The 27,931-nt window shown below is 40.0% G+C and overlaps 1 protein-coding gene and 1 pseudogene across 1 annotated transcript in view; both read left to right on the top strand.

The window, feature by feature from the left end:
* The first annotated feature begins 10,023 nt into the window (after positions 1-10,023).
* Positions 10,024-27,931, top strand: part of CFAP47 (cilia and flagella associated protein 47) — a 338,472-nt gene continuing 320,564 nt past the window's right edge. Inside the window, 6 exon segments of the mRNA XM_053655801.1 lie at positions 10,024-10,215; positions 14,384-14,535; positions 17,342-17,457; positions 23,819-23,957; positions 26,348-26,576; positions 27,219-27,379. Coding sequence (XP_053511776.1) covers positions 10,024-10,215; positions 14,384-14,535; positions 17,342-17,457; positions 23,819-23,957; positions 26,348-26,576; positions 27,219-27,379 — 989 coding nt within the window.
* Positions 15,838-15,979, top strand: LOC128625962 (uncharacterized; annotated as a pseudogene).

Genomic DNA, 27,931 nt, shown 5'->3' with positions numbered 1-27,931 from the left:
ATTATTTCATGTTGGTTACCACATTTTTAATACTCCTGTGCTTAGAGAAGTTGTGCTTATCTTTTTTCAGTAACTCCTGTTTTAATGTCAGTACTCTCACCAGTATAACAGATTATCCTGGATTGCATTCAGTATCCATTTTCAAAGAATTATTTGAAATTTTAAAGATTTGGAATCATCAAATGATTTTAAATTGAATTTATTGGGGTTCCATTGGTGAATAAAATTACATCATTTTAAGGTATACCATTCTATAATTCATCATCTGTATATTGTATTGTGTGTTCACCACCCCAAGTCACGTCTCCTTCTACCACCATTTATTCCCCCTTTATCCTTTCCTGCCCTCCCAACCCCCATTTCCCTCCCATTCACTACACTCAATTAAAATAGGCCAAGGCAAACATCCTCAAATTTCCTTGCTGAAGTAGGCCTTTCTTTCCATCTGAATCTCTTAAGCAGGAAACGGGATAGTCAAAGGTTTTTTTCTGAGTCTTGTTTCCCAGTGATTAGCTTAAAATCAGTCTCAAAAGGGAGTTTTAGGGGTGGCAAAAGCTTGACTCCCTTCACCTGTTCTTTTCTTCGTCACCAAGTTTTTTAGTCCTTTAAACAGGTCTAGAAGTAAACATCCAAAAATTCTACTAGAAATCATTTTACTTATTTCCTCACTGTAATCCCTTCCTTGGTGTTCAGAAAGTCTAGCCACAACAGGAAAAGACAGTGGCGTTCGAGCTGCCTGTCACTACCAAACCCAATAAGCAATGACAGTGATTGAATCTTTATGGGCGCTTTATTCAGATGGACAGAGATATGAGAAGACAGCAAGTTTGCACCAAAAAAACCTGTTTTGTCTTTTCTTTCCAGGCCAAGGTTTTGGTTTTTTTTTAAATATATTTTATTGATTATGCTATTACAGTTGTCCCATTTCCCCCCTTCACTTCCCTCCACCTTGCACACCCCCTCCCACTCACACTCCCCCACTTTAGTTCATGTCCATGGGTCATACACATAAGTTCTTTGGCTTCTCCATTTCCCATACTATTCTTACCCTCTCCCTGTCTATTTTCTACCTACCATCTATGCTACTTACTCTCTGTACCTTCTCCCCCTCTCTTCTCCTCCCACTCCCCTGTTGCTAAGCCTCCATGTGATCTTCATTTCTATGGTTCCGCTCTTGATCTAGCTGTCCTCTTAGTTTGCTTTTGTTTTAGGCGTGGTTGTTAATAACTGAGTTTGTTGTCCTTTCACTGTTCATCTTTTTTATCTTCTTTTTCTTAGGTAAGTCCCTTTAATATTTCATATAATAAGGGCTTGGTGATGATGAATTCCTTTAACTTGACCTTATCTGAGAAGCACTTTATCTGTCCAGGCCAAGGTTTTTATAGCAGGGAATAAACAAGGTGCAGTGAGGGGCTTTGAAGTTCAGAGACGATTATGTGAAAGAAACTGCAACATTCCTGTCTTGGGCAGTTAGCTGTTCCTAGGTGCAGGTGGTCATCTCTCTCTCCCTGGAACACAAAGGCCTATATGCCTCCACTTGTCCCCAGGCATGGTCTTTAGCAGTGCCCCAGGAGGTCACATCTTTCTTTTAAATGAATTCAGAAGAGAAGAATGGCAACTCTGGGGTGGATATTTAGCATATCTCTCCTTAACACCCAAGTTTCTATAACAGTATACAGTTCATCATTTATTATAATGAGGAGTAAAACTTAACCCTATTTATAATATATAATATTCCAATCAGAGTAACTGCTTTGATTTTTACATACAAGTCCTGCCAACTATACTCCCTTGGAAATCTGAGTGAAGATGAACGCACATTTCATCCGTGATGTATAGTCAACATTATTCTCCAGGAAGACTCGAGAAGATTAAAAAATGACACATATAATATACTATTTATCTTTACAATTACTCTTACGTAAAATATCTTGTCATTATGTGCTTTTGTCTAACCTTAAAATAACTACATAATCATGCACAGTTGAAAAATTTGACTGAAACAGCTTACAGTTCACCAAAATATTCCTTATATTGCCATTATTCGATAATAGAAACTTGATGAGAGAATTTGGAGGTAAAAAAGACACCAGACCTATTAACAGGGAAATTTATTATGTGTTAACATATGCCAGTTACATAAGAATATGAGGCTTCAGGACACATTGGGCAGTTGAGCGTTATAAGTCGTTCTGGATAAGGAGATGGAGGCAGGTGTCTGAGATTTCAAACGTAAAGTAGACAATCCACGGGCAGATGAAAACAGCAAACTTTTGATAAACAAATTCTTGCCTGGCCACCCAGAACGATGAGACACAGAGGGGAGTAGAACAAACAGGCTGTACTCATTCCCCTCCTTCTACCACACTTCAGTTTTTATTATGCTAAGGTGATAGTTCCTCTTCCAAAAGCAGGTTTTTCTATCTGAATTCCTTTAAGCAGATAAAGGGAGGGAGATTCAAAGTTTCTGAGCCTTTTTATTACAGGAAAAACTCGATTCTTCTTATGCAGTTAAGAATTTCAGATCAGCAAGTCTGTGAGAATGCAAGCAAAGTTTATTAGTGGTAAGTGTTAGAAATGCACAAGAAATAGAGGCAGGAGGAACCAGATGATCTGATCAAAGTGCCTTTATTTGGTGCTGAGCTTACCGTGGGCTGAGTTGGGATCAACTGTAGCACTAGGGGAAGGCAGGAGTGGAGTTTTTAAACTAAAAGGCTTGGGATCGTGCCAGTACAGAGGAGGGGTTGTTCTTTTGGGTGGGTGCTTCAGAGGTTTCAGGATGTGAACCGGGACAATGGATTAGGTAAGGGGCAGGCTGTTCCCACGTACAGGAGGGTCAGTCTGGCCACCGTCTACGGTAGCTGGCGCCAGGTGTCTATTATACACGGTGGGAAAGAATTTTGATTAAGCTGCAGGCTACCAAGCGAGTCGGGACAACTGAGTCATAGGTAGCCCAGAGGGTTGGAAACTGGCCTGGCAGGGTCATTAGCAGTCTGGCCAGCAGGGAGACTGGCCTGACCCTTTCAGTAAGTTCTCATAGAAAAGAATGGTCCTTGCCAAGGTGGGTATGAAAGCCATAGGCTTCGGCAGTAAGAAGCACCAGGTCCTGTCTTGAGGACTTACATAGTTTGTGGAGATGGTGATAGAAAACTCAATCTCCATCTCCACATCCAACTCAACAGCTGGAAAATTGTAGTTTAAAGTAAATAGTTAATAAGCCTAGTTGGTAATGCATATGTTAAAGCTATCGTTTCAGAAACTGCCGGTACAGTCTCACCTGGCTCCAGATGACTTCCTGGAGTACAGCTAAAGACCATAGCCTGAGGCACAGCTGGAGTCAGGGGACCCAAAGTGTTCCAGGGAGAGACAGACTACTGCCCTGGGGATAGCTGCCCCCCTCAGGGCAAGAATGCTGTAGGGGGTTTTTTTTAATCTAATTTTCTCTGAATTTCAAAACCCTTTAGTGCACTTTTGTTCTCTGTTGTAAAAAGGCTGGCTTGAAAGGAAATGTAACAAGGTCTGTTACAGTACAAACCTGGGGTCTTCTCAGTTTGCAAGCCATCTGAATAAAGTGCCCATAAAGATTCAATCCCTGTCTCTGCTTACGGGGTCTGGTAGGCAACAGGCAGTGAAACCGGAAAAGACACCAGCATTCTGGCTGCTTGTCACTACCAAACCCAATAAGCAATGACATCGACTGAATATTTATGGGCGATTTATTCAGATGGCTGGCAGTTCCAGAAGATGGTGGGTTTGTTACAGAACAGAGATCCAAGGGGGGCAATATTTGGCCCACCCAGGAACACCAAAAACTGTTACAGAACAGATACTGATACAGGGTGCAGCCAGGGGGGGCCCCAAAAAAAACAGATTTGGAATGGTGTCCAGAATTCAAAGTGTATAGAAATATTGGAAAGACATATAAGATGTCCTCACCGCCCCCCCCCCCCACAGGGGGAAGAAAGAATGGAGCCAGGGCCATTGAGAGCTATTTTGCATAGCAACAGTTTTGCAGCTAACCGCTGGAATGATTATTTAACATATCTATAACCTTTAACTGGTTTCATAGATATGTTAAATAGCAGTGGCCAAGTTTGGAGCCAGGAAGAAGGGAGTAGCAAGGAGCAGAGAGAAGGAACTAGCAAGGGACTCAGGATGGAGACTAGGAGCTGCACTCCTGAGTGAGAAGGGCTTGGAACTCAGGATGGAACTAGGGGCTGTGCCCCTGAGTGAGAGTGCCTATGTGGGAGCTTGGAAAAGACTGGCTCTAGGACATGAAGGGTCCCCGCTTGGCCAGATGAAGAGAGAGCCACGCGGTTTCAGCAGAGTGAGGACCCCCTCTTTCCCAGGTGAAAGGGAAAAACCACGCAGCTTTGCCAGAATGGAGATCCCTGCAGCCAGGTGAAGAAGAAAGCCACACGCTTTTGGTGGAGTGCAGACTCCTGCAGCTTTGGTAGAAGAGGCCCACGCGGCTTTGGGGTGCCCCCTTTGGCCACGGGGCCTGAAAAGCAAGAGAGACTTTGACTGGAACTGGGTACAAAGGACTCTTGCCAGTGGACCATGAGAGGGTACCACAGTACTTTGGATTAACTCGAGATCCTGCATGGTGACACAGCTGACAGTGCCAGAGGCCTGAAACACAGACTGTTGCAGGTCTGTGCTCTTTTCCTGATTTACGGTACCCGGAGTTGGGACAGTGGGAGAAGGGAGCGCTGTGTGGGTGTAGGTGTACAACCCAAAGGACTTTGATATTTTAGTGGAGGCATTAGGCCTGAATAGCATTAAATAAACATTTTGTTTCCTTTTCACAAATCTCTGGCATTAAGAGATGTCTTTCCAATTGGCGGCGGACAGAAGGGCCCAGTAGATATTAGTATTTTGTTTTTGGGGGAGGGGCCCCTGTTGTACAGCAGTTTTGGGCATCCCTAGGTGGGCCAAATATTGTATTGCCCCTCCCTCGGACCTCTTGTTGTTCGGTAACAATATATCCTCATGGACTCCAGAGGATGGTATACTAATACCGTCTAGACCCCCTACTGGGCCCAATCGACTGTCGCCAATTGAAAAGACATCTCTCAATGCCAGAGATTTGTGAAAAGGAAAGGAAATATTTATTTAATGCTATACAGACTGAAAGTAGTGACCTAATGTCTTCATTAAAATATCAAAGTCCTTTAGGATATCCACCTACGCACACAGTGCTCCTTCTCCCCCTGCCCCAATTCAGGGTATTGTAACTCAGGAAAAAGCACACGTCTGTTTTTCCAGGCTGCTGGTACCATCAACTATGTTGCCATCCAGGCAGAATCTCCGATTAATCCAAAGTCATGTGGCACCTTCTCACAGTCCACTGGCAAGAGTTCTTTGTACCCATTTTTCCAGTCAAAGTCTCTCCTGCTTTCCAGGCCACGCGGCCAAAGGGGGCATCCCAAAGCCACATGGGCCTCTTCTACCAGAGCTGCAGGGGTCCGCACTCCTCCCAAAGCCTGTGGTTTTCTTCTTCACCTGGCTGCAGGGGTCCCCACTCTGGCAAAGCCATGTGGATCTCCCTCACCTAGCCAAGAGGGGTTCCTCACTCTGCTAAAATTGCGTGGCTCTCTCCTGCTAAAGCTGCACAGTGATTCTCTCTCACATGGCTGTGGGAGTCCCCATTCTTGCCAAAAGCGCATGGTTCTCCTCTTCACCTGGGCAAGAGGGGGTCTTCACTCTGCCCAAAACTGCGTGGCTTCCCTTCAATGGCTGCTGTGTCTGGGTTTAAATCTCCCTGCCAATCTTCCTCTGTACCCCCATTTCCAACTCCTCCCACAATCAGTTACACCTGCCAGCATTCCTGTATTATTTCAAGTTTACTGGGCTGCCATCATAAGTCTGGGCAGGTATGGCCCCATGTCTTAGAGCCAATCTTCTCCAAGCTCCCACGCAGGCACTGTAACACGGGGGACCTCCCCCCAGTTACATCTTGGGGGGAAGTGAGTTCATCCCCCTGGCTCCAAGCCTGGCCACAGCCATTTAACATATCCAAGTGACCTGCTAAAGGCTACAGATATGTTAAATGACCAGGCCATGGATTGGCTGCAAGGCTGTGGCTGTACAAAACAGCCCTGCGTGTTCCTGCCCCATGTGTCCCTTCCCCCAACTCACACCTGTGAAGGAAGGGGTGAGGACATCCTGTATGTCTCTCCAATAATTCCTATATACCTTGAGTTCTGGACACCATTCCAAATCCCTTTTGGGGGCCCCCCTCTTGGCTGTACCCTGTATCAGGTTCATACCCTAACAGACCATCTTGTCTTTTTTTTCCAGGCCCGACTTTTTATAACAGGGAGTAAACCAGGTGCAGTGAGGGCTTTGAGATTCAGGGAGGATTAGGTGAGCAAAGCTGCAACATTCCTGTCCTGGGCAGTTAGCTGTTCCCAGGGGCAGGTGGTCATCTGTATCTCCCTAGAACAAAAAGGTCCAGGTGCTTGAGTTGTCCCCAGGAGGTAATCTTTAGCAGTGTCCCAGGAGGTCAGCTGTTTTCCCAGGAGCCAGAACAGACCTTATCTGTAATCTCTGAAACAAAAGCTTTAACATACACATTACTTGCTAGGCTGACGACTTTTTACCTTTAACTAAAATTTTTCGACTCTTGAGTGCTCTATCAGCAGCATGAATGCTGGCTTTTCCAGTTTCAGTGTGGGTGAGGGAGTTACATATTGATTGTGGGGTAAAGTTGGTGCCAGCTGGGGTGGGAGGTGGGATACGTGACTACCTAAAGGTAGGTATGTGTGAAGGATTATTAACCCAGATTCTTACCTTGCTCCAGACCAGGTTTTGTCATCAGTTGTAAAACAGGTGACTAGAGGCAGTTAATCAAAGTTACTGCAAGTAAGTAAAGTTTATTTATGGGTTTTGCCTTGAGCACTGTGGATCCTTCTAAAACAGATAGTGACCAGAGGCAGGCAATTAACCAAAGTTGTTTTATAGGCCTTTTCTTTGAGTGCTGTGGACCACCTTCCACTTTCCTTCTGCATTTTGCTAACTTCTACGTAACATTTTTGTGTCTTAAGAATAACCAGCTTAAAATAATCAAAATTCCAAAAAGGCATATTTTAGGGTGGCAAACTGCTTCCTCTCAACTTCATCTAAAATTTACACTTAAAGTAGGTAAAAATATAGGTAACCAATCAAGGAGGCTTAACTATAGTTACTAAGGGCAGTTGCTAGAGCTTTAGGCTTGGTGAACTTGGAGAAAACTACATGAAACCTGAGAGTAGCAACAGACCACGGATACAAAATTTTCATTTGATTTAAACCACTTATATCTTTAGAGTCTACATAGAAGTCAGGCTTGCGTCAGTCTTCTTGAGAATGAACAAATTTGAGAAAACAATTTTGGGAGCTCTTTGGAGTTTCCAATTTTTGCAGCAGGGCTTTGCATGGACATTGGTCTTATTTCAGTCAAGTTCCTTGGGCAGCTGTACTCCTGTTCAACTGCCCTGCAGAGGGGCCCAGGACATGGATCGGACTTGTATTATGATATTAGAAATAGTGATTAGTATAAACATCTAGCTAGTTCCTGCTTATTAACCAAATTTTATAGAATTTTGAAAACAATGCAGATGCTTTTAATCTATCAATTCATATGAATTTACAAATAGTAATCATCACCACCACCACATGTACTATTTTCAACCATTGACAACTACAATTCCAAGAAATTTTCAAACTGGTCTTTATATTCAGGGCAACTGTAAAATGAACTAATAACTTGTTTATCATCTTGATACTGTGTGAATCTTTTAAAACAGTTGTGGAAAAAGATTAACAGTGATATTTAGACTTTGAAGGATGAGAAACTGCTTGGAGGAAATGAATGTATGAGCATATATATGTAACAGGGTGCAGCCAAGAGGGGGGTTCCCAAATAGAGGTTTGGAATGGGGTCCAGAACTCAGGGTGCCCAGGAAATATTAGAAAAATATATATAGGATGTCCTCATCCCCACAAGGCTGAGCTGGGGGATGGGACGTATGGAGCAGGAACATGCAGAGCTGTTGTGTACAGCAACAGCTTTGCAGCTAACCTCTGGCATGGTCATTTAACCTATCTATAGCCTTTAACTGGTTTCATGGATATGCTAAATAGCTGTGGCCCTGCTTTGAGCCAGGGGGATGTAAGTGACTTCCCCCCAAGATGTAACTGGGAGGCAGCTCCCCCTGGTCACAGCACCTGCGTGAGAGCTTGGAGATGATTGGCTCCACACCACGGGGCCACACCTGCCCAGACTCACTATGGCGGCCCAGAAAAGCTGGAAGAATACAGGAATGCTGGCAGGAGTAACTGAATGTAGGAGGAGTCGGAAATGGGGCAGCAGAGGAAGGTTGGCGCAGGGATTTAAACCCAGACACAGCAGCCATATGAGGGGAGAATCACGCGACTTTAGCAGAGTGGGGACCAAGTGGCTTTGGGGTGCTCTTTTTAGCCACGTGGCTTAGGAAGCAGGAGAAACTTTGCCTGGAAGAAAAGGGGTGAAAGGACTCTTGCTGGTGGGCCATGAGAAGGTGCCACATGGCTTTGGATTAACTGGAGATCCTGGCGGTGACACAGCTGATGGTGTCAGGAGCCTGAATCACGGATTTCTACTTCTTTTCCTGATATATGGTACCCCAGACTAGGGCAGAGGGAAAAGGAAGGACTGTGTGTGTCTGTGGGTATTCTAAAGGACTTTAGTCTGTATAACTTTTAAATAAACATGTTTATTTAAACAAATCTTTCTTTTTCACAAATCTGTGGCATTGAGAGATGCCTTTCCTCTGGCGGCGGGCATAGCGAACCTAGTGGGGGTTCGGTAATAGCATATCGTACACCCTCCTTGGGTCTGTTCTGTAATATATATACATATTTCATCTAGTTTTAAAAATAAGAAACAAAAATAGCCCTGACTGGTGGCTCAGGGGATTGAGTGCCAGCCTATGAAGCAAGGGGTCATTGGTTCAATTCCCTGTCAGGGCACATGCCCTGGTTGTGGGCCAGGTCTCAGTGGGGGGCGTGTGAGAGACAAACACACATTGGTGTTTCTCTCTCCCTTCCCTTCTCTAACAATAAATAAATAAAGTAATTTGAAAATAAAATAAGAAAAATAATAACTATTAAAGCAGTGCTTGGCTCCAAATTAATAAAGGTCTGTAGAATAAGTGTGATACAGTTATGATTAGAGGTAGATTAATGAAGGGAAATACTACTCACCTAATATGTTTTGAAGCCCTAAGGCCATCACAGTAGATGAAGATGAGGAGAGAGTAGAGATTGGGCACTACGAATCATTGCCTGTTGGAAAGGTGCTCATCTAGCTATGAAGATGTTTGATGTCAGTCTTTTGAGCAGCGCCTTGGTTTCACAAATGAAACAAGGGTAGTTAACAAAGTTCAGTGTGTGGCACTTGGAGTGCAGAGTTGTAATCACCTGGGACCTTGTTACTAATAGATTCTTCAGCCCTGCCCCAGATCTACTGAAACAGAATCTGCATTTTAACAAAAGACATAGAAGCTTGCTATTACATTTTTTAGAAACGCTCGCCTAACGGCTACTAAACAGGACCTCTAGGGACGCTCACTCTGTTTCCATTGAATTCCTCCATTACAGTTGCATCTTGCTGCTTTAATAAACCCTGTGGGCACATCACTTCCACTGTTCTTTGGGCCTCATCTTGAGAAAGGTCCAGGAAGATGCCCCTACCAGGGTCATCTTAAAATTCTGCCAGGCCATGGCAAAGTGAGATAACTCTGGGATTTGGGCTGCTTTGCCAAGTTTTCAGGCTATTCCAGTGACACTTGTAACCCCAGCGCTCTCGCGAGATTTTGGCCGCTTTCTCAATTCGAATCTCCAGATCCGGAAGCTAGGGTGGCTTCGAGGCAGGTTAGCGTTTCCGCTCCCGCGGTGCCCAGTGGTTGCCTAGCAACGGCGTAAACACTAGTGGGGCTTTAACGCTAGTCCTCAGTGGGACAAATCCCCTTCAGTTGGCGGGCTACCCAGAGGACAGATATGAATACACACAGGGGCTCCCTGATCCCTCGGGAAGTGGAGACTCCGAAGGAGTTGCAACTACGGGTGATTCCGTTGGAACTGAAGTTCCAGGACACCATGGCGGGGAAGGTGTACCGCCAGCCAATTACTATCCACAATCTTGGCCGCAGTAACCAGAAGATCCGGTTTCTGGAGCCGATCAATCAACAGGTAACACACCCCACAGTGTTCTGAGCAGGACCTCAGGAGGACTGGGGCTCTAATACTGCCTTCCCACTTGGGTGTCTGCATTGTCCTGGAGAGTAGGCACTGGACTCCTGTGGGGATGGGGAGCAGGATTGGGTTTCCTGGGGAGCGGTGAGTTACGTGTCTCTATGAATAACTGTGCTTGCTTGCTTGCTTGCTTGTTTGTTTGTTTATCCTTTTTACTTAGGGTTGAGACACAGAGTGGGGAAATTCAATCTAGAACCTCCCAATTTCTTCATTCTGGGTATGGAAAGTAGGGAAGGGGGTTCCATGTCTGTCTCTGTTTGGCCCAGAATCTGTGTCTCATGATTCTGTAGAGTTAATGACGACCAACCTTTGAACCATAAAGTGCTTGATTATTCCGGATATTTTAAGATACTGGGAAGGTTTACTATTTACATTTTAACAAATACTTGTTGAGTACCTACTGTATAATAGGCAGCAGGTGTGAGGAATGCAAGACAAACATAGCTCTTCCCTCACTGGACTTAGAAACTCACAGGATGTCAGTCCATGTCTAAGCATTAGCAAAATTAATGTTCTGAGAGGCCGCCCCTATCTTCTGACCTACAAGTTGACATAATTTGATCTCTATCTCACAGTTAGAGAGTGGGTGTGAATAGATAGTTGTTAGTTTACTCTGATCACCCATTATCAGGGAGACTTTTGGTACAGGAAAGAATTTTTGATATGTAGATGATGAATAACTGACTTTTTCATGGAATATTCCTAATGATGAATAGTATTGGATTCAGCTGGACTTATATGTACAGAAATGGAAAGGTGTCAGTGTGTTTTTGTGTTAAATGTACATATATTTAACACAATTAATATAGGAAGGCAATGAGGGAAAAGGACTTTAATGTTCTACTTTTGTATGTTTAAATAAATTGATGTACTATTTATCTACACTAAAGTGCCCAAATCTTGAAAGTGAAGTTTAATGAGTTTATATATGTAAGTATGCCCCCATGTAGCCACCACTTGGACCAAATCATAGAATATTTCTAGTATTCAGGAAGATTTTATACAGTACCTGGACTAATCACCCCTTGGAGAAGACCACTATACTGATTTCTAACACCAGAGATTAGTTTGGCCTGTTCTTGTGTTTCATATAAATGGAATCACACATTCTTCATTTTCTTATTTGTGTTTTAACAATAGTAATGTGTTTATTTTTTAATGGTACAGCACAAGAGACTATTAGTTGCTCATTAAATCAAAATGTACCTGATTCCTCCAAATACTATATAATTAGTGGGAAAGCTTATTTCTCTACCTTACTACATAATTATTGAACAAGTGATTGTGTATCCGAAAATACTTGCTTTTAAACCTCAAGCTGGCAGTAATCTCACATGCGAGCAAATACTATTTTATGGATGTCTTCTGGTTTTTATGCAGACAGAACAATGATATAGTTTGTTTTGGTTTGGTTTGCATTTAAGAGTTAAAAAGGAAAATTGTTTAAACCACATGTCTTGATATTGACAAGAGAATGACTAGACAGTCTTACTAGTTAGAGGCCAAAGCCAGGAGCCTATCGCCTTGTGAAATTCTGTTTGTTGCAAGACCATGATGGGCATTGCAGATCTTCGTAGTTCTAATGGGAAGTAGGGAAGAGATAGATAGATGAGCAGAAAATGCATTAACTGTCTTGGAGGAGAAAAGAAAAACAAGGAGATTTGTAGAGAGCCTGTCATTGCCACTATTATAATTACTTTAAAAATTATTCTAACATATGGTACTAGTTGTTTTCCATCCTGGCTCAAGATTCTGCATTGTCTATGTAGTGAGTACCTACTATATGTCATATGAAGTACTATATACCATCTACTGTGGGCTGCTAGTAGAAAATAAAAAAGAGACACTTTTTTAAAAACATTTTTTAAAGATTTTATTTATTTATCTTTAGAGGGGAAGGGAAGGAGAGAGGAAGAGAAATATCAATGTATGGTTGCCTCTCGTGCGTCCCCTGCTTGGAACTGGCCTGCAACCCAGGCATGTGCCCTGACTGGGAATCGAACCTCGATCCTTTGGTTCAAAGGCCCACGCTCAATCCACTCAGCTACGTCAGCCAGGACAAAAAAGATACACTTTTGCCAACACAGTCCTGATTCATGTGGCCTCTGGTTCAGTCAAGACAGTCTTTCTTGTAATTGTTTCCTTCCTATCATGGCACAGACTTTTAAAAAATTTCGAGCCATATTTTTATTTCTTCTCCTGCAAGGATCATCCCTTTCCAAATTCCACCCATTTTTGAGTGTCAATGTGTGTTCTCATTTTCTCTAACAAGTCTTCTTTTGTATTATCTCCAAATTATTTCTACCCTACTGGATACCAATTGCATTTAAAGACATTCATTATAATTTGGACTTGTGTGTCCATGAATCCTGGTAAATCTTTTTTTAAAGATTTTAATTAGTTAGTTTTCAAGAGGGGAAGGGAGGGAGAAAGAGAAGGAGAGACACATCGATGTGTGGTTGCCTCTTACTGGGGACCTGGCCCGCAACCCCAGGCATGTGCTGTGACTGGGAATCGAACCTGCAGGCCAGTGTGCAATCCACTGGGCCACATCAACCAGGCCTGAATCCTGGTAAATCTTAATTTTTTTCTTAATGGTCAGTTCAGAAGCTCCTAAAAGCAGGGAGGTGCCTTATACACTTTGCAGACCATTCAAAGCGCTCGGCAACTTGTTGTTTTACCATAAGCACCTGCTGCTGAAGCCCTGGTTTCCCTTCTTAAAGACAGAGCCTCTTTCAGGGAAGACAGTTAAACAGTCAAACATAACGTGTAGACTGCCAGCACCCCAAGGCCAATCTGAGGAACAGTCTATTGTTGTTTAATTGTTTTGTAATTGCAGGGGGTGAGGATTGCAGTGTGATAGTTATGAGGTATCAGAATCATTGTTTGTTGGAGGTATGATGCTTTCAGATTGGTGGTTATCAACAAATCATTCCAGTGCTCTATCGCCTTCATTGCTCTAAAGCACTGCTTAGACTCTCAGCCTGGCATTGAAATCCCTGAATAATTCATTTCAACATGACTGCTATCGCTGCTGATTGAAGCTCTTTGCTCAGTGAGACTAGCTTATTAGCTGCCTGCTGAGAGATTATTTTGCTTATTCTTTTCTCTGGTTGTGTCTGAAATATTCCTGCCCCCACAGGGAGCTCCTCTCTTGCTTCTCCACTTTTTAACATGCATCTCTAAGCCTAGGCCAGGTGCACTTCTTTTTAGCCCGCAGTAATCATGTTCTCCCGAGGATTTTCATGATACTTATGGCTGTATTACTCATGTGACACTTAATTAGTCCCAGGTTTACATTATTTATTTAACTTTCAAGTGGCATATAGTCTGCTTCCTCAAAAAGATTATGTATTCAGGAGAGGGATTCTGTATAGTTGTGGGGAAAGGGCTTAAGTTTTAGAGGCAGGTAGATGTGTGTTTTGAATCCACAGTGCCTGAGTGACCTTAGGCATTAATTACATTCTACAAGTTCCATTTTCCTCATCTATATGCTGGGAGCCATAATATCAGTCTTACAGGACTGTAGAAGTGCACTGAGATGTAGCATGCTTGACCTAGTTAGTATAAGTGCTTCGCAGATAGCAGTTCTCTTTGGTCCTTAATTTTTTTCCTGGAGTTTAGCAAATGTTTGAAAAGAACAAAAGTGTTTTTCCCCTCTTTAGCATATTTCTTTTGTACATTTCCTGCAAATTATGAAGTCTCAGTTCCCATGTGGAAAGTATATAAAAAGCTATGTGTGTGTATGTATGTTTTACATGTATGTATATGCGTATGCTTTTATGTATTATGCCTGTGTACATGTTGAGTAACATTTTTATTAGTTTGCTTTTCCTTTTTTCTATATTTAAGTACCCCTCAGCGTTACATACTATTTCTCAACTGACTGCATTGTCAGTTTCAATTGTACTGTTAAAAGCATATCTGAAGGATCTAGAATCCGATAGGTATAAATAGCCATTTAGTCTTTGTCTTTAGGGTAGCGATATTGCCGATGTTTTGAAATATTTCTTGAAATAATGTAAACTCCTAGCATGATTTTGCTCAAATGATTTTCTTATTAGGAATTAAGATGTGTAATTTGATTTTTTTTCTTCCACTGAAGTTCAAAGTGAGTTTCCCTAATATGGAGAAAGAACTTGCTTCAGGACTTCACATTACAGCTACGGTGGAATATCATCCAAATAAAGATGAAAACACTTTTGACCAACTATATATTATAGTAGGAAACAAAGCAATAGAGATCCCTCTTATTGGGTACGTATTCTCCATATTCCATGCTGACATTTTGAGCACTCTTCAAATAAAACTTAAGGTCAAAGTAATATTCTTTATATTCCCTGACTAACATGGCTTGTTTTATCTGTAGTTTTCTTACAGCTGAACTTAAAGGACAAATTTAGCAAATTTTGGTTTAGAAGAAATGAAGACTAGTTTGCTGGTATTTCTTTATTGAGATAACTTAAAAACATTCAACAATTGCATGTATTCTTTTTTTTCCTTGATGTCATGTCCTATTTTATTTCCCCTATTTTTTGGTACATTTAGACAAAAAGACTTAGTAAAGAAAGTGGTATTTGTCTACCAGCATCAGAATTAATATTGAAATATTAATATGATTTTAGTATTAGACATGTACCCTTTTATTTTTTTCCCTTGTGTTTTTTCATTTTAATAAACTACATTTAGATCTGCAATTATTTTGTTTCTCCGTGTGTTGAGAGGTTCTGATTCTGCACACTATCCCATTCTGCATAAGAATCAAACAGTTAGTACATGTTAGGAAAGAAAGAAAAACTATTATGCCATTACAAATATATAATTTACATTTTATTTTGAGTAATGTCATTTTGGACCCATTCTGCACATTGACATACCTGTGACCAGCGTTCAGATTTGCTTGGTTGTGCTGTACATGGAGAGAAATGTTGAAGATGCTCCTGCCTTTGAGAACGGATTTCTGCCTTAGTCCCATAACATGCCCTCTCTCATCAGAGGCCAGCTGCTCGCCAGAGTTGCAAGAGAAAGACAACACTGCCTCCTTAAAGTATGATGGGCAGGGCTGAAGGCAGAAGTCATGAGCAAGCTTGCTGCTATGTTTCTATTTTTCAAAAATTTCAGATGATTGCCGATTCTCATGTAATTAAAAGGAGTGATTCCTCATGCATTTTCCCCAATGGCAACACTTTGCAAAACAATAGGGTAATACCATGACTAGAAAATTTACATTGAACAATCCACCTATTGAATTCAGATTGCTACAGCTTTACTTAAAATCCTGTGTGTGTATAGGCTTTTAATTTGAACACAATTGTATTACCTGTGTAGGATTTCATATCCACCACTACATTCAAGATACTGCAGAGTTGCAGTGCCACAAGGATCCCTCCCTCTTGTTACTTTTTATAACCACACCCACCTCCCTTCTGCCTCACAAGCACCATCCCTAAAGTGAAAGCCACTAATCTGTCTCCCATTTCTAAAATTTTTTTCATCTCAAATATGTCGTACAACCTTTAGGGATTGACCTTTTTTTTTTCACAGCAAAACTCTCTGGAGATCGCTTCTCGGCCTTTTGGCTAAGATCAAGTGTAAAACTCTCTGGAGATGCAACCAAGTTGTTGAATATATTAATAGTTTGCTTCTTGAGAACTAGTCCATGGTACACATATACCACAGTTTGTTTGACCATTGACCTGTTGAAGGGTTTCAGGGCTAATCCCAATTTTTGGCTAGTACAAACAAAGCTGCTGTGAACATTCATGGACAAGTTTTGTGTGAAAATAAATTTTAATCTTCATATGCTGGGTCATATGGTAGTTGCATGTTTAGTTTAAAAGAAAATTCCAACTTGCTGTACCATTTATATTCCAGTGAGCAATGTATGAGCAATCTGTGTTCTGCTTCTTCACTGGCATTTGTTGCTGTCACTATTTTTAATTTTGGCCATTTCAGTACTGGAGTTTCATTTGAGCTTTAATTTGCATTTCCAGATTGTTCCTATAGTCCTCGGGTCCCAAACCAGCCAGCTCTACCTTTTCACCAATTTTCATCATTCTCCTTTGATTGCCTCTTGCACCATTTCTAGGCTTTATAGTTGTGCTTAGTGGGGCAGAACATGGACAAATGGATTTATGCAATCTTGTTGGGAAACCAGAAGTTTGTATTATCTGATCTTCCTAAAGTGCTTTAGTAGAGAAATATAAAATCAGTGAATTTGAACACTTTTTTTAAACTTTAAAGATTTTATTTATTTATCTTTAGAGGGGAAGGGTAAAAGAGAGGAAAAGAAATATCAGTGTATGGTTGCCTCTCGTGTGTCCCCTGCCGGGAACTGGCCTGCAACCCAGGCATGTGCCCTGACTGGGAATTGAACTGCGGTTGTTTGGTTCATAGGCCTGTGTTCAATCCACTGAGCTACACCAACCAGGGCTGAACACTTTTTTTATGTCTTCCTAAAAACTGTGTCCCTCTTTCACATTTAAAAGTTTCTAAGATTGCAAAGATGCAATTGCTTATATATAATAAATGTTAATATAAGAGAGTTACATGCCTCTTTCAGATGTCTCCAATAAAATAGAAACAATATAGTAAGTTGTTAATAGTTGAAAATTTTATCTCATGTTTTTTTCTTCAAATTTGTATTTGCATTCCATTTTTCACCGTAGCATCATACCTTCTTTTATTTAATCAGATTTGGTATCATCCAAACTACTTTACTTTGTTAAGGTCAGTTCTACCCTTTTTGAGGAGGGTCAAAAGGATGCATTTTATAGGTTTGGGCAGAGATTCCAAAACAGAGCTCCAAATGTGTTTTAAGCACCAAAATATTGAGACATGTGGGTAGCCTCTGAAGGTGAGTACTTGGGAGGTTATACCATGTACTCAGATGCATAAAGTCTGATTTCTTTGTTTAAAATGTGTCTTAGTATCTTGCTTTCTTGTCTTGATTGCACAGTTCCTTTTATTGACAAATGTGCCACCATAAAGTAGACCTGTAGACTTAACCACAAGGTTATAATTGTTACAATTCATTATGTGGTCTTCTTTTCTCCTTTCCTAGGTTGATTCCATGCTGTGATTTGGACATTGAGCCAGAAGTTAATTTTGGGACTTTGGTTGCCAATAGTAAAGTGCATTGTAAAGAGGTTAAAATCACTAATCGTGGCAAGGTTCGAGGTAAACACTCATGACATAAAAATCAACTTACTTTTGGAAGATAGTTGATCCTATTTGAAACATATACCTTGTATAATTAACGGATTCTCTGATTCACCTCCCCACCCCTTGCAAATGCCTATGAGGCCGTTATATACGGTGATTGTAAAAGACTGAGAGGCAATTATTCAGGAAAGATGACTCATTCTGCTTATGATTCTCATTAACATACCCTCACTCTCAGATGACTGTTGATGAACCTGTTGATAGAAGGCAGGATGGAGGCATGGAACTGACCTAGTCCTTAGGGTCATCCTGAGATAGAATCAGAGCATAGTGACTTACAAGCCATGTGATCTGGTACAATTATCTTCAATGACATTGACCTTGAGATTCATCATTTATAAATTGGGTGACAAAATGTACTGTGCTTAATTATATATGTACTTAAGTTTGTCATATGGTACTTATCATAGACACCCAAATTTTTTCCCTATTGTATTCAAGTTTAAATTCACATGATAGTTCCTAGAGAGCTCTTATGAACTTTTTCTTGAAAGAGTAAATGCTCGTCTTCAGACTGGCTTATTTCTGGAGATTTTTGCTGTGACCTAAGGGTTTACATAAAGGCCTGTCTGCCTGTGCTCATGCACACTCTTCATTGCTGGTGTACAGCAGGCATAAAAGTACTTATCCCTTCATTCTCATTGGATGGTCAGGGCTGTCATTTCTGCAAAACGGAAATGAGGACTAGCTCTGCACAGGGAAGACATTTCTCTCTGAGACTGTTTGTGAAATGCATAAACCAGGTCTTAAACCTGTCGGACACTAAGTGCAGATGTTCTCTGGGCTGCTTGATTGAGCACTGGGAATTATTAAGAAAAAGGCAGTCTGTCACTTTACCAATTTTAGGGGGGCTAAGATATAAAGAAACAAAACTGATCATTGTTCCTCATTGAATGATACTCATTTTGCTTTTGATGCTTTGGGTTTTTTTTTTTTAAAAAGATTTTATTTATCTTTAGAGGGGAAGGGAAGGAAAGAGGGAGAGGAATATCAATGTACAGTTGCCTCTTGTGCATCCCCTGCCGGGAACTAGCTTGCAACCCAGGCATGTGCTCTGACTGGGAATCGAACTGCGAGCCTTTGTTTTTACAGGCCCTCGCTCAATCCCCTGAGCGACACCAGCTAGGGCAATGCTTTGGTTTTTAAGTGATTAAATTTCTGGTGCCTGTGGGATTGTGGAATATTAGGCTCATTTGTGGTCTGACCCCAATATTAAGGAGAGAGTCTTTCATGGCAAGTGATCATGGACTGTATGGGCCTTTAGACTCTGGTTATATTTTAGAGCAATGATACAGTTGAGACAATTTTATCTTTATATTATAGTTTCCAGAAATCTCTTTTAGCAGTTGTAAATAACAAGTACTTCAAAGATTTGTTCATTTTCTCTCTTTATTCTAAAACCTCACCAGATTATACAATTTTATTGTATATAAAAGCTCTCTATAAGTAAAAAAAAAGTATGGTTTTATTTTAATTGAATATTTAATATTATTTTACTTAATAAAATAAATAAAAGTAAGCCTCAGACCCAGGTCCATATATTTTAGGAAAAATAATTTACATTTGCTTTAATATTGTATTAATATTTTATGTGTTCATAGTATTTGTAGTGAATACTGTATTTTGTAAATTGTAATTGAGAACTGTGAAGTGTTAATTACTATTACTTTACAAAAGAAAAAATATTGTCAGTGAAACACATTTTCTTAGTGTTGACTTTGTTCTTTATTCTTGAGGTTGAATAATGTTATGTTTTTACCTTTACCAAAATTGATAGCATGTTTATATTTATAGCAAGTGCCTGTACAGTATCATAAAGTCCTTATTACTGCAAGCACACTATCTAAATATTCATGAGAATAACAGTGTATTTTCATGAAGAAAAACATTTATGCAGAAGATATATTCAGCAACTGAAGATGATTTTAATAAATTTTAAAAAAGGGTTTTATGTGCCAAACATTTTATAGTTTTAGAGTCAAAGATCAAATGTTTACAAATTTACATGTACACTTAAGAGAACTCGAAAAGCTACAGTGTGTAGGTTCAGGATTTGTACAGCTTTGTTTACTCTTTTTGGTGGAGTCACTTTGCTTATCATCTTTGGTTTTGTAGACTCCAAAGTTTCTCTGTGTAACAACTTCACGATGTTTCATTTTTATAGCCCTTTATGAAGTATCCCTCCATGGATTTAGCCAAATGCTGTTGGAACTTTTATTTTCTGACCCTTTAAAAGCATGTTTCCTAAGTTCACTCCTGACTGTGCAAAGAAGCACTTATCTTTTCATTTTGAAAAGACACAGTTCAATCTGTAAGATGTCTCTGCTATTAGTACTTTATGAGCTGGTGAACTCCATGTTCTCTCACGATTTTATTGTTTCTCAGTTATCTTTGAAGATTGAAAAAAACATTGTTATTTCAGCTTGCCTTGAATTGCAGTCATTTATAAATCTCTTACCCTCAGTATTCTTCAACATTTCAGTAGACATTTTCCTACTACAGTGTTATGATGTAGAACAGTCTTTAAACTCCTTAGTGTGACCTTTACACACCATTTCTCGGTTTGAATAGCTACTGTGGAACTCATCATCCTTTAGGTTTATTTGGGTCGTTTGGCTCAAAATATATCTTGCTCTTAATGTGCACTCTCCTTTTCCTGATTGTCAGCATCACCTCCCCACTTCATTGTCTAGAAAAGGCGGGCATCCTCTGTCAACCAGGAGATTTGCTAAATTGGACCCAACCCATGTGTGGTCCTCAGGATCCTCCCAAACTACCCAGAAGCATGCACTGTTTATCCACCATGCATATATTTCTTTTCTTGGAAATTGATGCCATGGAATCGCAATATAATTTTCATGTATAATACCATGCTAGACATATAGTAGACATTCAGTAAACCTGTGTTTAATTGATTTGGTTCAGTGGTTTAGTAAAGAACCATTGAGCTTTCAGTGAAAGGTGATTTTGGAAGTAACCCATTTAATCACATAAGCACTTTGAAAGTCTCCAAAACTTAGTCATTTGGAGACAGGTAGAGACTGGTACATCTTTGGTATGCTTAGACCCAAGGAAGCTTAAGGGGGGAAAAAAGCATACATAGCCAATAAAAATGGCCTTGGGTTGTAATTCTTGGTTTTCAGTAGCATTTTATAAAACCACAGTCTATTTACCTGTTGTTTTAGAGGAATAAAGGCCAGATAACAATGTGTATTTTGCCACCCAGTGCCTAAACTACTTTTCTAGAAAAGGTAGAGCAACTCTGATTCAAAACACTTACAGGTTTGTGCAGAAGACCCTTCATCTCAGCCACAGCTGTATATGCTCTCCTAAGTCTCATCAATAGACAAGTATACGTGTTTATTTTACAAGACTTATTAACAACTTTGTTCATATTTTTTACATTTTTAATTCATTTTTAGAGAGAGGAAGGAAGGATAAGAAAAAGATCAATGTGTGGTTGCCTCTCATGCATCCCCTACTGGGGACCTGGCCCACAGCCCAGGCATGTGACCTGACCGGGAATCGAACTGGCAACCCCTTTGGTCACAGGCCAGTGCTCAGTCCACTAAAGCCATACCAGTCAGGGCTTTACTAACAACTTTTGACACAGTTGGTCACTTTGGCTTCTGTGACCTCTCACTCTCCTATATAAAATCATGGTTACTAATAAATAGCTCATGGCCAGGCATCAGGTCTTCCAGGTCCCTAATCTTGGTTGCAACATTCACTAGCCGGGCATCCCTAGGCAAGGGATTTACACTTTCTGAATATCCACTGTACACCTCACTTGTAGAGAAACACATAGTGTCTGCCCTCTACAGTTGTGGTGATGATTAATAAAATGCTTAGCGCATCCTCTGACATGTCTTAAATCTTCAATAAATATTCACTATTGATGTTAGAATTATTCCTTTTCTACTGACTCCCTCCTCTTCAGTTTTCTTTTGGGGACTGCTGTCCATTTTTTGGCACATTAAATGGGGGTGTTCCTTAGGATTTGCCAGGGACCCTCATGTTTCCTCAGTCAATGTGCATTCCCTAGGTGGTCACTTCCATTTGTGTTACTTCATTGAAGTCTACACAATACTTTGTACTTCCTTCAGGTTTCTCAAACTTAGCCAGCCTCTTCAGCTTTTCCCCAAAACTTGTCCTCTTCTCTTTTTCATTAAATGTCACCACCATGTATTTGGGAAAGTGAGGAACTTGGCAAAATTCCTTGAGGCCTCCATTTTTTTCACTTCCTGCCCCCTTAGTCAATTATTCAAACCTGTCGACTTCCTGATCATGTCAGTAATTTGTCTTCTCCATAACAGGCCATCATCTTCTCTTGCTTAGTAGTTACACTAGCCTAAATCATTTCTCTGAAGTCTCCGCTTATCTCCTTATAGTTAACTATGCATATGTTAGCCAGTGTTATATCTGAAAAGAAATGAAAATTGAGGGCAGAATTTCATCTATAACGTCCTTCCTGCAAGGATACTCTTAAGATGATGCCCTGGTTCCTGCTAGCAATTAGTAAATACAACAGTCAAATATGTCATGATTTCTAATGGCATTAAAGTTATATACAGCACAGTAATGTTTATGTACCCACAGTTTTCATATATTTAGAAGACTGAACCCCATTCTTTTGGTTTGTTGCTGAATAAATCTTTGAAACATTACTTAAGCTCCTGACAAATTTTGTCCAAGTGTTACAATACAGAAACGATTATACTGACTCAGCCTTAACTGAATTCATGCAGTTCTGCTTTTCTGGAGAACTGAGTCAATAATACTTATTTATTTGGGATGGATAGAATAGTATAAGTATTTGTTTTATTTTTATGAAAGAAAATAAACCTTAAATATTATGCCATTAGCACTTTCCTGAAATGATTGGACTAACAGATTTTGTTACTGTGAATTTGCCTTTTCCATCAGGTCATTTCTGTACTTAAGTTTTTTTTGTCTTTTCATTTTTTCAGTACTTTTATTATGCTAATATTTAATTTGCCTAAGTAAAGTGAGTAATTTTGGAAAATGTCATAAAAGGTGATTTAAAATGCATGAATTGGGCATTTGCAAAGTTGTTTCTGTTGGCAGTATACTTATTTGTGTTAATACTGTATAATGATATTTAAGAGACTTGTGACTGGCTGTTTCCATTTGTCGGGTATATTTTGAGCGTAGCTTTGTGCCAGGAACTGGGTGGGGTACCAGGACCACAGAGATGGAAAATATAGTGTCTGATCTCAAGGACTGTGTGCTCTAATACAGGCACCAAAGAACCATAAATTATGAACTGTTTCTGCTTTCATAAGAAACAGTTTTTGTAGGCTCCTTCTCATATGCTATTTGATTCTAGAAACCCATTCCTTTTGCCTTTTCTCTGTGTGAACTGTATTAATTCATCCATGGAGAAGTGGCAGTGGCTGTAAGTGTGAGTCCTATGGTCAGAAACAGCCAGGTGAACATTCCAGCTCAATTACTTAGTTACCAGCATTAGTAGTCCACTATTGCTATGTAACGAAACCACCCCATGACTCTGTATCTTAAAAGGGCAATTATTTTTAAAATTTTCATATGTATGCTTGTGGGCTAGAACTTGACTGGCCTAAGCTGAGCTCAGGTGGGTGGCTGTTTTAAGCTGCGGCAGCTGGGGCTGTTCTGTTACTCACTGCAGGGCTGTGAATCAGCTGGGTGGCTGTGCTCCATATTTATTTGCTCATTTTGGGGCCCAGGCCAAAGGGACAGCAGCTCTTCAGGAGAAGCATTTTTATGCTAGAAGTGCGAGAGAACATCTGGGGTTCAAGATGGCATGTTGTCACTGCTAGCTAGCCACATGGTATTGGCCAAAGCAAATCACATGATCAAGTTCAAAGTCAAGCGGTAGGAAAACATACTTTGTCCATGTTAGGATGATGGTAAGGATACAGAGAAGTGAAGAATTGGGGTCTACCACAATAATTGTGTGTCTTTGGACAAGTCAATCATTTTTTCTAATCTTCTATTTCCTTATTTTAAAATATAGGTAATGATTAAACTGATGTCATGGAGTCATTATGAGGATTAAAAAATACCATAGGGAAAGCTTTTAGCAAAAGTATCTGAAAAGAGTAAGCAGACAATATATTTTAGCTCTTCATGAGGGCTGGGTTCTAACACTATGCTCACATATCTGTGGTGACCCTGGCACTTGCATTTACAATCAAAGTGGTAATTCTTGGTCCTCAATGGATCATATACTGTGTAATACTTGTCTGTCCCCTACTAAGAGTATGAATAATATTTTAAGGCTCCAGATAAAAACATCTGCTCTTGTTCTCCTGAGGTATATTTACCATGGACTATCGGGGCACATTACCAATTGTCATTTCTCCGAGTAGTGGTGTTGTGGAGCCCAAGTCCTCAAAGACTGTTAAAGTGGATTTCTGTGCAGACCAGCTTGGAGTTGTAAATGAAGTGGCAAGGTAAGTGTGTACTATGGTTCTTATTTTTAATAGAGTACTTAATACTTACCTGTTTTCCTGTTTCACTCTTCAGATATATTTATCATCTTTAAATGTGGGTTTGGTACTTGTTTTTTTTTTTTTTTTGGTCAGTATTAATTCATTGAGGCTCCAATATTTGTTAAGCATGAGGGATTAAAAAATGGAAAGAACCAGAGGATGGCATATGGGTATATATAACAGGAGCTCCTAGTCTGGATTTTGTGGGTAGAGGGGAATAGATCCAATAAGGGCTCCACTAAGAAGGTGATAGTTGAACCAAACACTTCTGGGTCAGTAGGAATTAGCCAGACACAGACAGTGGTGTGGTTTGGGCTGTGTGTGTGTGCATGTGTATGTGGGCATTGGTGAGAGGAGTGGGTTAGAGGAGTGAATTCAGGCAGAGTAAGTAGAAGACTGAACTTCTAGAGGGAAGTGGACAGTGTTACACACAGGGAGATCAAAAGATATGTAGAGGCAAAGAAATGGAGGTAAGGAGTGATGTGAAATCACACCAGGAAAACTAGGCCTAGGGTCCAGGAAATCACTGCATAGGGACAGTGTTATTTAATGCTGCGTGTCTCAGTTCATTTGTGGGATATGCAATCACTATAAATGGGGCACTACCAATTTTAAAACAATGTAATGGAAAATATCAAAATGCATCTCACCTAGTAAGGGCAAATATTGATTTATAAAACTTTATGTTCATGCCTGTGCTTCCGTCATTATAATGTAAAATATATTTTTTACTGAAGGTCACAGCCAAAAAACAAAAAACTATTTGAGAAAGAGCTGTGAGCCCTGATAGGAGCTTAGGTTTTATTGTGAAGGCTGTGGAATCTCAAGAAGGTTTTAAAATGGGAGTGTCTTAGTTAGTTTGCATTTTAGAAAGGTCATGCTAAAAGCATTGTGCAAAACAAATCAGGGAGTGCAGATGTGGAATGGGTTGCCTGACTAGAATCTATAATAATGAAGTAAAAGAAAAATGATAAATGCATCAGCTAAGGTACAAGTTGGGAATGTGGAGGGAATTCTGCAGGTTAGAGGTATGTTATGGAGGTAGATTTGACTAGATTTAGTGACTGGTTGTAGAAAGAGAAGGTGAGAGAAGGGGCAGGTCTGTGGGAGAAGATCTGAGTCCAGTTTTGAAAGGTTGGAACTGATTTGCTTCACAGAATACTGTGGGGCCTATTAGATTTACTTATCTCGAGTCCCAGAAAAAGTTTTGGTCTTGGTACATGGGGTTGAAGTTTGTCAGTGAATAAATTGTCGATGAAGCATGAGGTATTTTAAATAACTTTGAGGAGCATAGAGTATGAGAGAGTAGGCGAGAACTACCATTAGTCATGGAGTTTACAACATATTTAAGTCCTAGAAGAATGAGAACATAGAGTCTGAATAAGTTAGAGGAAAACCAGGTAAGTACGGTGTCACGGAAGCTGAAGAAGGAGGGATATGCCAAGAGATGGTGTGAAGCATGTTCACGGTGGCAGAGACGTAGTGAAGTGGCTTAGGTTTTGGAGTGGTCAGTTGTCTGCTGTATCTGATGGGGTGAGACTCAAAAGGACTTCATTTAGGCCAGAGAAGGATAAATTTGGGGCAGGGGCCAGTTTCAACAGGGCATTCAAATTAGTGTTGGAAATGAAGTTTTATGGGATATATTCATTTCAGCAAAGCGTGGAATTTTGCTGAGATACTTTACTTTGTAGGGAATTGCCTCATTAGGAAGGGGATGATACCATACTCCCAATTTGTATTTTGTTGGATGTTTGACTTGGGGGAGTAGGATGAGTTAAAAAGGAATTTCAGAATTCTAGAATTAGGGGTAACTCTGGTATTTACAAAATAATCGGTGCTATGGATATACCAATAAGTTCTCTTTGGGATCAATTCACGCTACTGTTTCCCAACTTTGTTGTCTCCTAGAGATAATAAATTAGTTTGCACATGTCATTTTTTAAAAGATTTTATTTATTTAGTTTTAGAGAAAGGGGAAGTGAAGGAGAAAGAGGAATGTGTGAAAGACACATGGATCAGCTGCCTCTCACACACTCCCAAATGGTACCTAGCCCTCAACACAGGCATGTTCCCTGACTGAGATTTGAACCAGGAACTTTTTGGTTTGCAGGCCAGTGATCAATCCACTGAGCCACACTAGCCAGAGCTGGTTGCACATACGTGTGTGCAGATTCAGACAGAGGACCTGATGGTCTCTGGCATGAATGTGAAAGAAACTGCTCTTAGGCCTTTGAATTTTAATTATAATGTGATTTTTATAAAAGTTCTATTATATAAATATTTTGGACAAAAATGAAGTATATAGAATTCTAAGTGAATGTATATATATATTTATATTCATTATCTTGTAGAGTGAGATTGCAAGGTCGTCCATTTGTACTCTTGAATATCAAAGTTCATGTGGTTGAGCAGATTATTGAACTATTAAACATAAATGATAATACAAAGGTGGAATGCATACGCTTTGGCTGTATTTACTTTGGAACATCGAAGATTGAACATGCGCTTCTATACAATAATAGCCCGGAATCTGTAAATTGGGTGGCTGTAATACAAAATGATTCTGTTGGAGAAGAATTGGTAAGTCAATAGTGCAACAGAAGATCAAGTATTATGTTTTGAAGCAGCTTGTTTTGAACTTATTAATAACAGAAAGTTGGTCTTATCTTTTCTCTTCCCTCCCCTCCCCTTTTCTCTTTCCCCTTCCCTCTCCCACACCCCTCCCTTCCCCTTCCCTTCTCTTCTCTTCTTTTCTTTTTATCTTTTAGAGCCAGGAAAGGTTTGCTGATCAAGAAGGCTTAGTTTGAGAAGATGGGAAAACTAATTCTCTAATCCATCTTCCCAACAAGCTGTTTGTTTCATTATTCTAAAGATGTTTTAACATGCAAATGGTTAAGATTTCATTTCATGTGTCTCCAAGAGTCACCTGAAAAAGTTCAGCAAATTAAACTAACATTGATAATAATATATCTGAAGTAAATCAGACAAGTGTTTCTTATAAATTGGCAACTAATTGTGGGGATTTCTGACCTCATCAGTTTCTTAAAAGTTTTTAAAATTCTATGATGTTCCTTGTTCAAATGCATGTATGGTACTTTAAAGACACATGTGTTCTCTATCTTCTGGTTGCTGGAATTTCTATAATTAGCTTATGACCTCTTAAAAACATTTGACCTTGTGTTTTTGCCTTAATACTCTTTTATTTCTGATTTTATATTGCAGGGTACAAATACTCAACAAAGAACAGATGTTGCTATACATAATCTCGCCTACTTCAGACAAATAAAGAACATAGATGTTACCACTTTTATCTCCTGTTTTCCTAATGAAGGGACTTTACTGCCTTATAAAAAGATTAAAATTACATTTTGTTTCAGCCCAAAGTAAGCAAAAATTAATTCCACTGAGATGTTACTTATTAATAAAAAATATATTAGCCATGCATTCATTAGATTGACTTTAATATTAAAACTTGTCAGAAGGGACAAATGGTTTTTTCCTTATTACAGTTCTAAGTATTTCTAACATGCTTAATGAATATTGCCAATATTTAAATATATGGCTCTAAATACTTCATTTTAAATTAAAAATTTCTCCATACCTTGGGGGCATGAGATGGTGCAAGTGGAAGTTTGGGGTTGTTTTGGATTGTGGCTCCAAACCAATCTGTGTACCCAAGACCTTGTTGTCCCAGCAGAAGTAGTCAGTGTCAGCAGGATGTTCTAGGTGCCTCCGCAGAAGATACGGTGCCTCTACCAGGGAAAAAGCGCTTGCTGGCTGAGTCTCATGAATTTTAAGCCTTATAGCAGTTGCTGGGATCAACCACAGTTGGTTGCGGTAATTTATACAGACTATGAGGACTTTTGCCAGTGGATATTTTTTACAATTCTGAGTCCTTGGTTTGGTTATTTAGTTTGAAAAGGTATTTGGAAATG

The sequence above is a fragment of the Artibeus jamaicensis genome, unplaced genomic scaffold (assembly GCF_021234435.1).
Source record: "Artibeus jamaicensis isolate MK-2021 breed Jamaican fruit bat unplaced genomic scaffold, CSHL_Jam_final scaffold_1283, whole genome shotgun sequence".
Classification (NCBI taxonomy): domain Eukaryota; kingdom Metazoa; phylum Chordata; class Mammalia; order Chiroptera; family Phyllostomidae; genus Artibeus; species Artibeus jamaicensis.
This window is presented reverse-complemented; position numbering and strand designations above follow the sequence as displayed.